The 17,575-nt window shown below is 40.0% G+C and overlaps 1 protein-coding gene across 1 annotated transcript in view; it reads right to left on the bottom strand.

Moving 5' to 3' along the window:
• Nucleotides 1–17,310, bottom strand: part of cntn3b (contactin 3b) — a 56,508-nt gene extending 39,198 nt beyond the window's left edge. Inside the window, exons 1-3 of the mRNA XM_067505418.1 lie at nt 16,775–17,310; nt 10,139–10,274; nt 7,662–7,797 (exon numbers count right to left, since the gene is read on the bottom strand). Coding sequence (XP_067361519.1) covers nt 7,662–7,797; nt 10,139–10,193 — 191 coding nt within the window. The 5' untranslated portion in view covers nt 10,194–10,274; nt 16,775–17,310. The remainder of the gene's footprint in view (nt 1–7,661; nt 7,798–10,138; nt 10,275–16,774) is intronic.
• Between the last annotated feature and the right edge of the window lie 265 nt (nt 17,311–17,575).

The raw sequence follows: 17,575 nt of genomic DNA, 5'->3' as shown, positions 1-17,575 counted from the left end.
TTAAGGAAGCATTTTTATGTGTATGTCCACTCATTCCTAATAATAATAAAGTTGGACAAATGTGCAACTTCTAACACATGGAATGTGCCGAGTGAAAAAATATTAACTTTCACACTTTGAAAACACACAACAGATTCCATCCTGCATTTCCCCAACCCACCTGTAATCCCTTACACCCATTTCTGCACATGTTAAAATGTGACTTTTCCACTGGATGGACAACGATTACATTTACTTCCATGATGTTATTTGTGGGGAAAAAAGCATGATGAATAAGACTCCGACTCATCTAGCATAGGCCAACTTTGCTCAGCACATTTTAATGTTGTTGGGAAACTGCCTCGATTAATCAGATTTAAAGTTGTGTCTAACGGCAGTAATTGTTTTGCAATTCTCTGAATACCATTTAGAGCACTAAACTGTGGTTAAGAAAAACAATTTCAGTGATCTGCTTAAAAAATGATGAACAAAATGTCCCTTTTATGTAATAAACATGCAATTTTGGGTTGATAGACTGAGATTTGATCTCAAATTGTCTTTGAAAATATTTTAGAAAAAATATGTCTCCTGTGACACCAGACTCTTAAAACACAACTGGCAATGCAGAGATATTCGCTGCAAAATGTTTTCGAGCGGTGCCCGCCCTTTAATCATTCAGATAATTCCAGTTGCACGTTTTAGAGCACTCTCAGTTATTATAATTTCATAGTCAGTGGATTTTGAGTCTCATGCTCGCACGGTAGCAGTATGGTCATTTTAAAATAGCAATTAAAGATTCAAATTGTATGCAGTTATACGTTTTTGTACGTCACTGACAAAATGTAGGTTAATGTTGATAAAGCATGAGCAAAAATCATGTAGTCAGCATTTATTAGAGCTCTAAACAATGTAGTATGAAATGGTAATAAGTCAGTAAATATATGTCAAGCAGAGTTATTAGGTCATCTACAGTTACAGATGACATTAATAAAGGTTAACAGCCATCAGTAAATAAATTATAAATGTTTGTAAGTCATAAAGGTTCCTTACAAGAATCAATGCCTACAGTTCTAAATGTTAATAAGTTAATAAAGAACGATACATGTAATGAAAAATTCATCAATGGGCATCTGCAGGTGATTTTATACCATTGGTGGCCCACAAGTTGCACTCAATTAGGTAGCATTTAAAAGCAATTAGAAATTACTGAACGGATGTACCTTATTAAGAAGTCGTCCCAATTCATTTTGGTTAGTGGCTAATACATAAAAGCTCCATCTATGGGACTTAATAAGCAAACATGAATGACATTAGATTCCGAGTTCAATACCTCTGAAGACATTGAAATGTTTGAACCAACCACCGACACACCAGCATTCTGGTTTACTCTTTCCTGGTTTTACAGCTCATTGCTTCCCAGCCTGAGCATCAAGACCTAATTAGTAAACAATTTGAAAACCTTAAAATGGAAAATTATACACCAGGTATGTCCATACTAAGGTAATGACCTGTAATCACATGTGGACATTGCTGTGTTTAAATGGTCATGTGACAGCAACCCAAAACATCTAAATAGAGGAAATTCAAGCTAAACACATAAAACAATAAGGGATAGGATGATTTCTACTTTAGAAAATAATTTCACTAATTATTAAAAACAATATTAATAGTCCAGGAGAGTTCCTGTTTAAACTGCATCAGTGAAACAGAAGAGTGAAGCAAGCAGAACAGAGATCTTAACATCAGCCCAACCTGAAACAGAGCAGATGTAAGACCACACGAAGCCCGAGAGGAGCTTACAGTAAATCTGGGAGAACAGTCCTACTATATTTGCAGCTGTGTGCTGCAGGGGCAGGCCGATGTGAGCATGCTCTAAATGAACTCCCTCTGACCTTGAGGTTCACATCAATTTTGCATGAGGTCTCCTCATCAAATAGACTGGGGATTGTACTGCAGCACTGGCTCACCTGGCTTTCCTTGAGGCCAGACACCCACAGAGAAGGCAGTGGCCACGCAGACCACATACTGGTAATGCACACATGCACACACACTTACACACAGAGCTTAGTGCTGATAATGGAAATTCAATTCTAACCTGGGTACTCTCCATAGTTAGGTTTAGTGGGTTATTGCTGCTGTTTTTGTTTCCCAATAAATTCATGTTTATTTGACTTTCAAGCAAAATGTATAAATATTCTTAAACCAATAAAATAGCAGTGAACAATACATTTGCACACACACACTCACACACAGGGGTGTGATGATTTTCTTACTCAAAAGAAAGGGGAATGAAAAAAATGCATATTCATAATGCTCGCACATAGTTAACAATTTAAAGTCCATGACTGTTACTTCTGAAAGATCACATTCGTGTTTAGGACCATGAGCTCCAAGAATTTTCCATAAAATAAAAAAGACAAGTAAACCTCCTAAAGATAAAAATCGATTCAATTTGAAACAGTTTCTAGATTCAGAGCTGTTATCTGGCTCTATGCCGTGACTGAATTCATAACAAAAAAAAAAACAACCTTAACATCTTCTAATCCCACTCTCACAGTTCTATTTATGTCCCCGTTACCCTGTGCCGACCCGTAAACAAAGGTAGAGTCATACATCTGCCTGAAGTCACATTACATGATAGCGGACACCAGCCAGAGTACTTTTTTATCCCCCCTTTCCAATCACTGCTGTGCCCTTGATCCTGTGTTACAGCAGATTCATAGTAAACACAGTGACAGGTGTATTCATAAAGTACAGCTCTGAGCCCCGGAGTGCGCTCTGGTGCTACACTGGACTATTTGTCAACTGAAGATCTGTCAGGGCTCCCCGTTTGTACATTCACCGTGTCACAGTGTGGGCGAGGTGAAGGTGGAGCGGAGCATCGGAGCGCTGAAAACAAAATCAAGCAGTGTGGCGCTAACTATCGACGTGTGTGTGTGTGTGTGTGTGTGCGGAGCATTAACACAATCGACAACCCGTATGCTTCTGTCATCCTGTCTTCTGTGTGTATTGTAATATTTTAATCAACCCAACAACCCATCAACCCATCTCCATGTGACCAATCTTTTCATTTTCACTAAATCACACAAGGACAGTTTTTTTTTTTTAATCATTCATTTTAATTTCGTTCTTCATTTAGTGGTTTAACTTTGGTCTCCTTTAACTGTGATGAATGTGTTTGTGTGTGATTGCGCTGCAAAGAACTCACCTACTGATTGACAGTCCCACACTGACACATGATGTATCCCTTTTGCTTTATATGAGGATAAGGATGGTGATACTGTTATGCTTTTCCTCACTGTGATTCAATTGCATTAATGACTAACACCAACATAAATTGATCCCACTAACAAGTATATTCGGTGGAGCCAAAGCCTGGAGCTACATTATTGTTCAAAAACACATCAGTGCGGGCCACAATCGTGCACTGGGTGATGCACTATTTCCATGATTATGGGTGCTGTTATTTAGCTTGAATCAATGGCTCATTCACCATCCTGCTGCTGAAAAAACTCACTGCAGCTCCAAAATTTGTCCATAGCCGAAGAAAAAAAAAATCATAATAAATGCACTATTTATTCCTGTTAGTAGACTAGTAGGAATCAATGGACTTAGGCAGACAGCCACACAAGAAAGGGAAACCACACAGTGTTCAGAGACAGATTAATGCACTGTTAGTTTTGATTTTCTCACAGTGTTTGACAGTGGCAGTAAGGTTTTTCCCTCTCTTAGTTATTATTATATTAAGTACATGTCTACTATTGAGAACAACACAATGTACCTACTGTAATGCTACTGCAAATATCTATAATATAGATTTGTAAACTTGTGAAGTATTTATTTGCTATTGCAAAATATTTTTATAATTTTCCAAAACAAGGATTTTTGTGATATATTTAAACAGATGTATCTTAGTATTTTAATCACTACTGGTTTTCTGTAAAAATGTGGATATGAAAAGTACTGTGATCTTCCACAAAGTCACAGATATCTATGAACACAATATTTATATGCTGATAAAACACAAATGGTTTAGATTTTTGGCTGACTTTATTGAAAACACTAGGCTTCTGATTTCACTAAACGCCAACTGGACTCAGGTGTTATCAAACCTGGAGTCCAGTCAATGATATAAGAATGAAGGCGTGGTTTTGAACTACCATGACTTATAAAGCCGCAGAAACAATGTCAGTGTGTTATTCACGAGCGGCACCAGGCAAACGCGATTACGTTTTTGCAGGGAATGTAATTATTACATTATGAATGAATGAAACGGTACTTTCATTAAGGGAGGAGATGCTTCGAGAGGGTGGCTGGTATATAACGCACAGGACTTTCAAACCAATGATTCCGGCCCCGGTGTCCTGTGTCTGGTGAGGGTACAAAAATACATTGTTTGGTAACATTTCATTGATATGTTCACTATAAGCATATTTCCAACTCAATATTTACATTACATGACAACATATTGTCATTATGTTGACAGTTGAAATTAAGTTTTTCAGGAAAAGACAATCTTTGTATAGGAACGTCATTTTTAGGAGGCAGGGTTGCTGGAAAGTGTTATAGAGAAATGTCAAAGACTAGATATTCATCATTGGTACTGTGTCTCACTTAATCTTCATAGAAGTGGGCAAACAGATATGATCCCTCCATAGGCACAATGCAGAATTCTCTATGAGGTAAAAAAAAATAAAAAATAAAAAGCCTAGTGTAACAGCTAAAGACTTGAAGGATTTACTGGAGTTCAACTATTCACAATAGATCAAAAATCTATCTACTAGACTTTTGCTATTAGTACTTCCACCATGATTTTTGTTTATTGGGTGTGTTCAATGAAGACATTTAAGATCATAACTGTTTCAGTTTTATCTGTTTAAAAATCTCACATTTGCATTTAGTGCCATAACTTGTGACTGTATAAAGAAACCGGGCTGTTTAGTTTATAGTAAATAAGTAATGTTGCTGAAATATCTGAAAATCTACTTATTACATTTTTCACTGAATTAAGAAAGATGTATGGATTCGGGTCACACCTGATTCATAACTAATAATTTTATTAGCGTTGAATTTGACACACTGACTTAGACGCAGTGCCATATGCAGGAAAGCTGAACGTGAACTGACATGCTCAGCACCAAGCCTATTTGTGGCTCCCTGACACTGGTTAACGTCATCTTCTGTGACAAATTCAATATAGTGCGGCCCAATTTTCCATATAGGTTTTAAACCAAATGGATGATTTTTTTTTCCCCTAATAGCTGCAGTAACTGGGAAAATTAAGTGAGCAACTCTGAATGTAATAACCCCTTTGCTTGGCATATCTAATTATACAAATATTTTTCATTTGCAGGCTATAGGCCCAAGCATAGTTTGCAGTCTTTGGTGAAAGTCACAGCATGACCACTTCCTAGAGGCATTTTATTTTTTTCACTGTACTCAGGACATTTTGAGTTTCTAATTTCAGTGTTAGTCAAAAACATTGCCGGGAATTTATGCTTTCTATTGTATCACCGGGACAAAAAAGTTCTGTCCTTGCCTGAAGGGAAACAAGTCAAGGACAATCAGTGTCAGAAAAACTGATGCAACCCAAATAAAGCTAAAAAAAATAACTCCCTCAACGTAAAATTAGGGACAAAAATCTAGTGTCTTTAAAAGCATTACCAAAAATGCCAATCCACCGTGGTGCAAGATTGCTTATTCTAACATCAATTCTTCCGTATGAACATGGGTTCTTATTTTTTTTGTCCTGATTGAGGACAGTGACTCCAAGCAATAAATCGTGACCTAGATGAACATTGCTAGCATGAGATATGTGTGTGGTTTTGAACCACAAATAGAAGCTGAGTGCTTCAAAATGGTGGAACATTACTGAACTCCAGGTGCTGCAGCTGTGGCAAACACAAAAGATGGACAAAATAACCGTGGAACCGCACAAGGCTCACTATAGAGAATTATAGGATGGAGTAAAACAAAAGTTCTACAGTATATAAAATCAGAAAAACTGGAACCTAAAATAGCTTTTATCACTAGGTCTCAGCTGTGGGTGGTGCACAGTGTGTTAAAAAACATACAATAATAGATTTTGTACATGTAGTAAACACCCATGGCATCACAACATGTAAAAAAAAAAAAAAATAAAAATCTAACAATTTACAGTTGCAGCAGTAATTTTTGTTTTGTTTTGTTTTTTGGCCACTTGGGGAAAAGACCTCCACAAAAGTATAAAAACGCAATATGCTAATATGGCTAACGTGCTCGCAAACTAGATTCCATTTACATACTGTAACCTGCAAACATGTAGTAAACTAGCATTTATTTGGAGCCGTAATTCAAAGAGCTTATGTCCCATTATTAACCCGATATTCCCCATCTATACATACTCCAGTACGTTGACTAGCAAGTCGCTAGCTTTGTCCATCAACTCTTGTCCATGTCATCCCATGTCATGAAACATGTGTTAGCTGCAGGGTTGATGAAAACGGTGACTAAACCTGAGCAGTAACATTACGGGATGTAAAAGCAAAATATTAAGCTGCAAGATACTAAAATTCCCCCTTAAACCTAATGTGAAGAGCTGATGTTGCCATGAATTGCTCTTTGTCCGTCACTGAAAATGAACCTGTCTATTTCACACAATCATCTAATCAACCATTAAAATTTTAATATTAATTAGTGCATCTTTAATATGTACATTAATATACTTATATAATATTGGCAATATTTGCTTTTATAATTTGACATTGAGACCAAAGATGCGAACAAAGTTGCATCAGACTAATAACAACACAAAGAACTGGAAGGACGGCACCTCTTGAACAACACAAACACAACGTCAGAATCTTTTAAGCTTTGGCTAAAATAACACTAGTGGTAGTTTCTACTTCATCCTGGGAAAGCTCAAGTTGCACAGCACGTATAATGATACTCCCCATTGCTGTGCCTGGACCATGTTTTCAGCTCAGACACATTATAGGAAATGTAAGCATTTAACAGAATGTCACTCACAAGGTTATTGCCTCTCTCTCCTGCTTGCTGTGCATCTACATGGTGCTGACCAAGCTCCGAAACACAATCTACCACAAAAAAAAAAAAACACTACCATTTTCAGGCAGGCTGCCTGCACCGCCAGGGAATAGTCGGCAAGATATCAAAGGATCTATGGTGCAAATGAGTCGCAAGAATCTCCTTTTCTCTCCTAATGGTTTCTTTAGCCATGCACCACATTATAAATCATCAGCTTCAGCCATACACTGGCTTAAATCTTATCATTAATAAAGTTAACCTCGCTCATATCTGAGGTGGCAGCATATTCATCAACCACACTGGCGGCTCCCTGACTCCGACTTTACATCATAGCTCAGGCTAAACTAGATAAGCTTCTTTTTTTTTTTTTCAATTAGAAACGGATGCTCAATTAAGCAGCTGCACTTTGAAGCCCGTCTTTCTGTTAGATGGTGTAATCTCGCTTGAGCATTTCTGTCCAGAAAACGTTGTTCTTTAACAAATCAATAGCAATCAACACTATCTGTACCCTCTTTGATTTCTGTGGAAGCAGCATTGAAGATTCACAAGCAATTAAACAGCGATAGATTTTCACCATGTGATGTGGCTGTGGAGCCAAAGCAGGTAGACAGTTGAGCTCATGTTGTGGGGAATAGAACTTTGATGTGGTAATTTACCTATACTGCAGAGGTGGGCTCCCTTCTGCCTCACACGAGATGGTCGCCTGTTGGTCTGGGGAGCTGATCGGTAAAATGAGGTCACTTGGCTCCGTCCTCCATCGTGGCCCTTGAAATATGACATCCTCTGTACAAACTGGGGAGAGGGGGGGAAAAGGTCTATGGTAGTACAGCCAGAGAAAAAGTCTCTTTGACCTTAAGAGAAAACACTGGATGAATTCAGCCAAAGCATCAACACTGTCAGGACAAACAGTTAATCTTGTTGAGAAATAGCAACTTTCTGACACTTGGTGTATGTTAGTTTTTCAGTGTGCTACTGTAAATACACTGTAATGTCTCCTATGTCTTTCCACAGAAAAGCTCTAGGACAATTCCCCTGGATGTGTTGTATACATTTTTTTGCTTGTCTCGCCTTGAGGAAACTAAATCCCACTTACCCTGGTTAGGCATGAACTGCTAAGGCTCAAATACTTGGTATCTTTTTGCTGTATGCTCCTGGATTTTCCTGATGAACCTGACACATAAAATACTAGCAAACATGGCAAAAAACAGTGAACGTAGTAGTTGCTGCTACTGCAAGATGTGATTAGCCTTTCTTCATCAATCCCCTTTGTAAAAGTATATACAAATGGATAGTGAAAATACCCGTAAATCATATACAGTACAGTACTTTGGAGTAAGTATTTGCAAGGTTTAAGTGCCGGAGCAACTCTAATGCATTTACATGTACACAAAGCTCATACTGATAGATACAACTAAACTAAGGTTTTCCAGTTTTCATTTCTTAGCAGGAACAATATCTGATTGTACATAATAATGTGGGACTAATGTTCAGCGTTCACTGACTGCTACTGCAGAAAGCCAGGTTTGCGCATATTTCTTACGTACGGAATGATTCTCTATAGGTGAGAAGACTGAGACATAAAGCAACGATCTATTTGCAGAACATCTTTGTCATACTACACATTCACTGGTTAATTAAGGCCATAAGGATGCACTCATTTGCCAACAGCTTAAATGGAAAAGATGTGGAACACAATCTGGTACTAAATGACAGTGAAGTCAGCAGACGGTCAGACAAGACCTAATTAATATCCTACTGCTAACAGATTGCAGCATGTGGCTAGCAGTTCTACACATAGTTTTAACAAGTAATGAAGTACTGACACATATTTTACTGCGTCATTGGTTCAGAAACTAGATCTGATAGTCAATCACCGCATGAGCAAAACAGACCATTTTCATAAGGTCGGCCAGACGGAGGCCGGGCTTTGATTTCTTGGTATTGGTATTTTCAGCATCTTTGTTTAATCATTAATCAAAATAATTTAGAAAAACGTTCATGTAAATGCAAGGAGGTCTTGTAGCTTTTCGGTCTTAAATCTTGTTAGATTCTGTGTGGGGTGGCCAGACTTTAGCCAGTTGTCGCCTGGGCCCCTCCTGGTCCACCCCTTGAACTACCCCTGAAGAACAGTAGATTTACACTAAACTAAAGCAAAAAAAAAAAACAAAAAGGAGAGAAATTTGAAATTGTTGAGTATTAAAAGAAGACTTTTGTATGGTGTGAATTTGAATAAAATGTCATTCTGGCTAACATCTAAGTGTCAGTTTATTTTAACAGACCCAGACAACATGTCACTTCAGATGTCAAAAAGATTGTTATCAGCTGTAGTGATTTTGAAGGGTTTCCAAGTGCACGATCACAACACTGAATAAAAACTAGCATCTACGGGCAACAACCGAGACCCTTTTAAAATCACTTGTTCGCCAGGAAGGTGAGGCCGCTTGGATCTCTTTCCCTGGAGTACTGGCCGTGAATTACCCATGAGCCAATCTGAATAACATTCATTGGGATTTACAATGTCATTTGAACAAGGGTTGACATTCTGGTAGAGTGTCTGCACCTCTCCTGCTCAAATCCCAGGTGGCCACACAAGGGCAGAATGAGGCACAGTGGCAAGTAGATTGTGCTAAAATGCAGGGCTGGATTCATTATATGGATTCTGATAATGATCTGGACAGGCCATAAACTGGAATGGGATTGGACTCCCAGTTGTCCCCGACAGTGTACTGTAAGTGTGCAGCAGGACACAGCTCTGGGGACGGTGAAGGACATCGCAGCAGACTGCTGTAGGGGTACAGCACATGTAGTGACTGCAACTTAATCGGTGCAGATGAAGAGATGTTCGGAGGGTATTCGCAACTGTTCTGATTCTGTCGTTTCCTCGCTAATGGAGGAAAGTCTATATAAACACTGCTCGCTGAAAATTACAAGCTAAATATAACCTCCAACCTTAAGACAATAATTTAATGGGAGACTGTAAAATCCCGTTAAAAAAAAAGAACAACAGTAACACTCTTGTGTAATGAGTCTGCATTGGAAAACACACATTTATCAGGAGAGATGTTGTTGTGACACAAACCATGAAAAACAAGCGCAGCGAGAATCAAATATAATATGTGTTAAAATATCTTACCTGCAAGGCATCCAGTGATTGATAGTAGAACAATTTGTTTCAGTGGTAACATCATCTTTAGTTGCCAACGGCTAATAAGACTCTCATCCAATATCTTGCGAATGGAAAGCTCTCCCTTGAATGCAAGAATTTTAATCTGAAGGGAAAGTAATTAAGGATGTGATTAAAAAGTGACATCTTGATCCAAATACGACAAGTATTCAACAGCAAAAAAAAAAAAAAAAAAAAACATGATTACGGCACTGCTGAGTTACATAATTGTTTTTCATTTATTTGGAGTTAGTGTAAGTGAAAAGAAAGTGAATTTTGTAGGAAGTGAGAAGCGATGGGGAGAAACCGCAGCAGGAAAAAAAAAAAAAAACTGAGGATGCAAGCGGTGCGATTTTCAGGTGGTAGAGAAGAAGAAACAGCTGCTAAATGGGTGTTTTCTTGGTTGTTTTTTTTGTTTTTTTTATTGTGCATGTTTCTTATTCCACCTAACAAGCTCAGTTCTGCAGAAGGAAATGATTGACCTCAAAAGATGCATCCCTCACACTATTTGACTATTAATAGGAGCTGGCAGACGGTGTACCAGCACTCCACAAAATGCCACTTCATAGTTTAGCAAAGGGTTTGGTGGCTAACAGAATGTAAGCAAAGTGACTGTTTTGGTTTTTATATACATGCATCATATCCCCTTAGAGCAGCAGAAAGAAACAAGAAGGCCACTAACTGACAAAAGAAACCGGCACGTTCTATTGTCAGCTACTAGCACAGACTGACAATAAACACTGTGACTAGATAGATATTTGTTATTTTGTATGATTTCCATCCAATAGCTGTTTCTTTAAAGGGCCATTCCAACACGTTTGAACATTAACATCCGTTTACTATTTGGTGATTTCATGAGTAACTCATTAATGCATTGTGATTACTTTGACGGGAAACAGTCACAATTGCTTGATTCACCAATTGCACAATGCACACAGATATCTGTCTATGTGACACGACGCAATAAAAGTCAATTAAACTTAAAGTAAAAAAAAAAAAAAATAGGAATAACGAGGGAAACGTGTCTGAAGTTTAGATGGTCTGAGCCAAAGTCTGTGTCTGCTACTTTGTCCCAGAATGTTGGTCAAATAAGTGTGAAGGATCATGTTAGTGACAGCCCTGAGAGAAAAAGCTGTTTAGGTGACTACTGTTCCTGGTCCCCATGAAGCAGAACTGAGGACGTAAGCAGGCAGCGAGCAGGGTATGGGCTCCAGCATTGTGCTTCTTTCTCTGTTCCCAGCCCTGGCATCATGTTGTTAATAAGCAGTGTGAGGGGCTTTTAAAATATGATCACTGGATTTTTGCTCATTCTTTTCTCCTTGTTTGGCTGTCCATTCATACTGAAATGGTAGTTTCCTCTCGCTAAACCTGAGCTTTTTCAAACTCCAGAGTGTGTAAATGTGAAACCCCTGGCTCAGGCCACTTCGTGTGTACTGGGAAAATGGAGCTGTGGTTGAAACTGTCATATCGGTACCTAAATGGGTGGTGGCATTAGCACGGAATTTTACTCTTGAGAGCAGTCAGTCGTCTTTGTTCTGGATGAACAAAAAAGTTCAATTTGCTTGTTCCCTTTTATTGTTCTTTGCTTTTTCCTGTGACTAAGCTATAACTCAAACCCTTTGTAGTCTGCTCACTATAAATTATGGGCAGAGTGGAAACTGGAAATGGTGTTTGGTCTTTGTTTGGTTTCTGATGCAGGCTTGGCTGTCAGTCCTGGGTGCTCAGTAAGAAGAGAATCGTGAGTTTCCCTCTCTATCTGTGTTTCAATGTGGTCGGAGCTAAACGCAGGAACCACCTGGTGTGGATGTTTATTGATGTGCCTGTTGTAGAACTTTCCCACTTTAATGAAGACATAATGTAAGTCATCCTGCTAGTTGGACATTTTTGGGGTTGCAGTTTTACTAGGAGGTAGACTGGATGGTGGTATACATTTTGGAAACCGTTCAGGCACTTTAGGAGGAGGAAGCAAGCCTCCGAGACTTGTAAATCGAGAACCATCAAGACCATGTACAGTAAACAGAAATTCAAGTCCTGGCCTCAAACTCCACTGTGCGGATAAAACTTTTTTTTTGAAGCTTAGTTAGTCTTCGCTGCTCAATTAAACATCAAGCACTGTCACCTTTTAGTGAATATTAAAGCTTCTGTTCTGGAATTCAAAGTAAAGCCAATGTCCATACAGGTGTGGAGGCTTTGGATCTTCTAAGAAAGATCGCAGCTGATGATGGATCATTTTTGGGATCATTTAGCTGTTGAGTGATTAGTAATGAACATTAGTTACATTTTATGCTATGGCAAGTGAATACGGTCAAAAACCTGGTTGTGGTTGCATTATGGGAAATTCAGACGAGATAATGTCAACATTACTTGGGATTGATTTTGACCGTCCTTTTTTTAAACTGCCTCCTGTGAGTCTTTCAACTTTACTGTAACACAATATTAAATTGCCTGCAGTACCCCTTTAATATCACTGGTCGCATTAGACCAAGAAAGCTGCTTTATGGAGGTAGTAGGCTTTTTGTCAGATATTATACTCACTGGAGTTATACATAATAATATCTTTAAAAAGATATATCAGTGATATCAGTATGTATCCTGGCAAAACATTATAGCTTACTCATATTACCCCACCCCTATTAGCCATAAGTATCGCAAGGAGTTACAGAAGAGCGATTTGCTCCATCAGATATCTAATCCAACCAGTGATCAATGACCTGAATGGCCATTAAACGTTTTTTTTTCTTTTAATGTGGAGGTGGAACTGGGAGCTTTAAGACTGTAATTGTAGTGTAAGAGGCACAGGAGGGGCTTTGCTCAAGCTCTGACCTACATCACAGTAAGTGGAAACTGATGCGCCTCTCAGGATTAAGAATTCAAACCAAAGTCCTCATCCTTACAACACAACCCTGTTGTGTGGATTAACCTAGGGCTATCTTTGGAATTACTGAAACAGACCTAAATGCTAACCACTTGTGTCATCAACTTGTAATCTTTAGGATTTTTTTTTCTGTCGTTCCAAGTTTATAGAGGACTGTGATGCAAAGTAAAGTCCACAGGGGGAGGAAATCACCCTGATCATAACTGAATGGCCAAAGTTGGCTGTAAGCTCAACTGCCCAAGTGCCAGTAATTGTTCCTCGTCTGGCGTAATTGCAGGCGCAGCAGGATTCACTGTGGATTTCCTGGTGTCTTTCAAAATTTAGGGGGCGTTTTGCCACTATAAGAACCCATCACATTGGATTACACGGTTTGAGATTCTACTGCAGAAAAAAAAAAAAAGTGCTGCATTTTTCAGTTTGAGTGCAGTATTAACTTCCATCCGCTTTCTGGGGGATCCGACCTCGTCATCCTAACCCACCATCAACCCAAGAAGCTTCAAGACGGTGAGAAGGAAAATCTTGAACAGACTTTCTGTGCGAGTTCAACGCCACAGCTACACAGTTCGTGGCACAGTGTCTACGCTGGTGTGATAGATGTTTGCCCCTTAGCACTGCTTCATTATGCAGCCTGTAAAAACCTGCAGAGACATTTTCATCTAGTGTTTGCATTTGTTCCTGAATTAATGGTTCATTAAAAGGCTCAATAAATGCCAGTTTTTCCAGGCATTGTGTAAAAAGTGTATGTCACCCTGCCTTGAAAATTTCATTTTCATTGAACAGCTTTTCAGTGCCTCTCTGTGGAGAGTGTCTCACAATGCTCCGGCCATTTCCGATGCTTTTATACTGTTAAAACTTCTAATTCGAGAGATCACGCTAAGCACTTGTCTTTTTTAGAAAACAGAAGTGCTTGAACTGAAGAACATATTGCATCACTTCTGACCTTCAAAAAGCTGCATCGGTGTCAGACCTCGCAGAGCTGAATACCTCTTGAAAATTTAAGAGCGAAAGAACAAAATAAACTCTGGACATAGAGGAAACTGATAACAGCTCCTCTTGGGCTTTGCGGTAGTGATGAGGCTGAGGTGGCATTTCCTTTCTTGGGCTTTCTCAACTGAAATGATGAGCAAAAGATTGCTCTGCCAAATGTAATGAGGCATCACAATCACACCATCACCTCCACAGAAGCAAGACCTAATGGAAGTCACTGGCTAAACACGTTTCCAGAGCAAATGAGATGAGGTCTTGGTTAGTGGGTCTGTTGTTTGGCACATAATTGATAGGAGAGGTGGTTAAAGGCATCCATTCGCCCCCTTTAGGGCAGCATAATTACAAAAGAATCTAATAAGAGATGGAGGAAAGGGAAGAGATTATAGGGGTGTGTACTCTTCAGGTCTGTATTCAGATCACGTGCAGTACACAAGCGACACAGAGCAGGAAGCTCCTCAAATATCAGATCATCCCCCCCAAAAAAGCTTAACTCTGTCAAAACTGAACACCAGTGGCACAATTGAGTCTGAATACACTGTGATGCATTCATTTCCATTTAGTTATTGTCTTCATGCCTATCGGCCGCCATCTCCATTAAATCATTTTAGCAAGAGAACCTGGGAGACAAGGATCTACCACCAGGGACAGACTCAATCTGAATACACAGCTGCTCTGTGCTTTTGCCAGTGAATGAGGAATTCACAATCAACTGTGCACTGATGCCTCCTAATTTGCTGAGTGAAGACCTGCACAAGTCTATTCCACATGAGTCAGAGAGGACCCACCCGCCCTTCACACACACACACAAAAGAAAGAAAAGAAAAAAGAGATGGTTAATGTGCAGAGCTAAATATGAAAGGAGCAAAAGAATAATAATAAGAAGAAAAGTGAGTGTGGATAATGCTTCACATGGCCGGTAAAGCAGTGAGGTTCCAAATTTTAAAAAGCCTCTTTTAATTGCACACACACTGCAAACTCAACATCTGTTCCATTAACATTACACACTAACTGCAAATTCTCTGATATTCTGACATGTTTCACTGTAAGCACAGCTTGGCAGGCTAAATTAAAAAAAAAAAGTAGCCAGTTCACATGTGTGACTGACGTGTCACATTGTGGATGTATGAATAAGGCAGCAGGATTAGAGCTGTGGATAAGATCGCGGTTGAAGCCCAAGTTGTACTTGAGCAATGACTGTGAAAAAGTGTCTACTTTGGGGGAAAAAAGCAACTAAATATGAAGGTTTTATAGGTAATAAAAAAAAAAAAGTTGTCCTTTCACACTAACCTCTTCTATCATTTTCCTACATGTTTAATATCTGTTTAGCAAAGTGAAAGCGAGCATCTGGGCAGGACTCTCTGCAGACATCATACAGCTGTGTATTTTCATGCGAAAAATCACTGAATCCCAGGAAGACAGCAGGACGCCCCCAGTGACTCCCTCCAATGTTAAACACGGCTGCATCCCTCAGCTGCTGCCTAAGGCAGGGGCAGGAGAGTAAGTGCACTTAAAAGCGCGGGGAGCAGTGATCCATTTCTCAGCCCTATCAACAGCCAGACACATCCCCAGATTCTCATCCTAGATACAGCCGCAAACTCACGACTGGAGGTCAAGGATGAGGAGCAGGAGACACTCAGGCAGCCTGCTGTTACATATATTTTTTGTGCTGTTCAATTCATTCTTTCGTCTTTCCGGAAGCGGAGCTGTACAATGTAATTGCCACTCTGCTTTAATCAAAAGGGGGTTTTTAAAGCAAACTGTTCTATACGGTACAAACTCATTCCGGCACTGCCATGCTGGATATGGTTGTGCTTTAGAATAATTTACCGCCTGGCTTCAAAGATGTGTTCCACTTCTCATTTGGCTACTGCTCATTATTCCCAAAATTTGAGCACAGGATCCATAAATAAACATGAATAGAGGGGAGAACAATTACAATCCCTGCTGAATAGTAAGATACTTTGAAGAAGGAGCAGGCTGAGCGTTTTTCTCTCCCTGTTGGGTCTGTCCTTTTGCAGTGTGGGTGTGTGTGTGTGTGTGTGGGGGGGGGGGGTTCTTATGTGCAGACCACTGGAGGCTAAATATTTGGTTTCCAGAAAAAAAAAAGAGAGTGAAGCTAACAGAATCTATATTAACAGCCCTCTCTGGTGGGCTGCAACTCTTCAAATCCACTGAGAATCTTACAACAAAGAGCTACATAAATGGTAAAGTATTATGACGTGCAATGACATTCAGATAATTAAATGACCATTTGGAGAATCCACATGAGCTCAGACTCGTTCTCTTTTCATTTGTCCCCTCTGCAGAGACTAAAATTATTGTCTTAAACAAGTTGGAGAGAGCGTTTCTCCAGGCGAACAGTCCTGATGCTGTTTCTCTGTGTGACTGAGCAGAGCAGCACCATGTGGACTTTGTCCTAGATGAGGGAAATGAGCCCCAGCAGTGGAAATCCCAGTAGGACCATCCAAACCATTTGAGGCTCTTGTAGAAAAGCAGCCATCAGCATCATGCAAGTGGGGCCACTATCTGCATGCACGCAGTGTCTTAGTGCCTCCTTTCAGAGAGTAAGATAAAGACGTATCGCTGCAGGGATGAAGCTTTTTAGGTCATTTCCTTCTGTGCGGGATTAAGTTGCATTTGCTGCCATGGAAAAGCAGAAAACTTGGCAGAACACAGCTCGTACATTCAAATTAAAAGGCACACAAATAACAGCATGGGAGCGTGCTTTCTGAGCGGCTACTTACTTGCTCTAGGATGCGATTTTTTTCCTCTTCATTAAACTGCTTTGATTGTAATTCCGCTACACGTTAACATGTGTCATCTCAGGCTCTAGCGAGCGGGTAACATTTTCTCTCACGGCAACTCTTGTCCTCTCAGAAGCCAAAGAAGCTCCAGCGGTGTTTGAGCTCTGCACTTAATTCTGCTCCGTCCAAGTGCGTCTTTCGGTCTTTAAGGATGGGACTAAGAGCAGCCTCTGTGCCTCGGTAAATTCCACAATCAGTGAGTGAACAAGCTGGCTGAGGATGATACGCGCGCTCACACCGGGATCTTCCTCGAACCTCCTGCTAGTACACTCCAGAAGATGCTGCCAAGAAGCAGAGAGGACAGCGGTGCCTCTGAGCGGATACTCACGTTGTGCGCATCCCCGGGCTCTGCTCTCTTTGTGCGCAGGAAGAAGCGCCCACTGGTGACGCGTGAAAACACCCATCGCAGCACAGTAATGCGCCACCAGCCTATGGGCACCTGCCATCCCTCCGCTTAAGTGAGTGCACGTTTGATCTCGGGATATTGATCGTTGACATGAGCAGGGTTCAAGCGCAAACTCCCAGAAATATTTTGGCCACCGTTAAGTTTTCCAAAAAACAAAAAACGGAACAAACAAGCTCACACAACGCATCCCAAACGATTGCTTTATTATTAAAACACATTTCCCGTATTTATGGTGAATGGATGCATGCTGGGAATTCGCAGTAAATGAATAACGACTCGTGAGGACCACTGCGGGTTAGAGGTTGGACAAACTCATTTGCATCAGTGAACATGAC

Source organism: Channa argus, chromosome 5 (assembly GCF_033026475.1).
Source record: "Channa argus isolate prfri chromosome 5, Channa argus male v1.0, whole genome shotgun sequence".
Classification (NCBI taxonomy): domain Eukaryota; kingdom Metazoa; phylum Chordata; class Actinopteri; order Anabantiformes; family Channidae; genus Channa; species Channa argus.
This window is presented reverse-complemented; position numbering and strand designations above follow the sequence as displayed.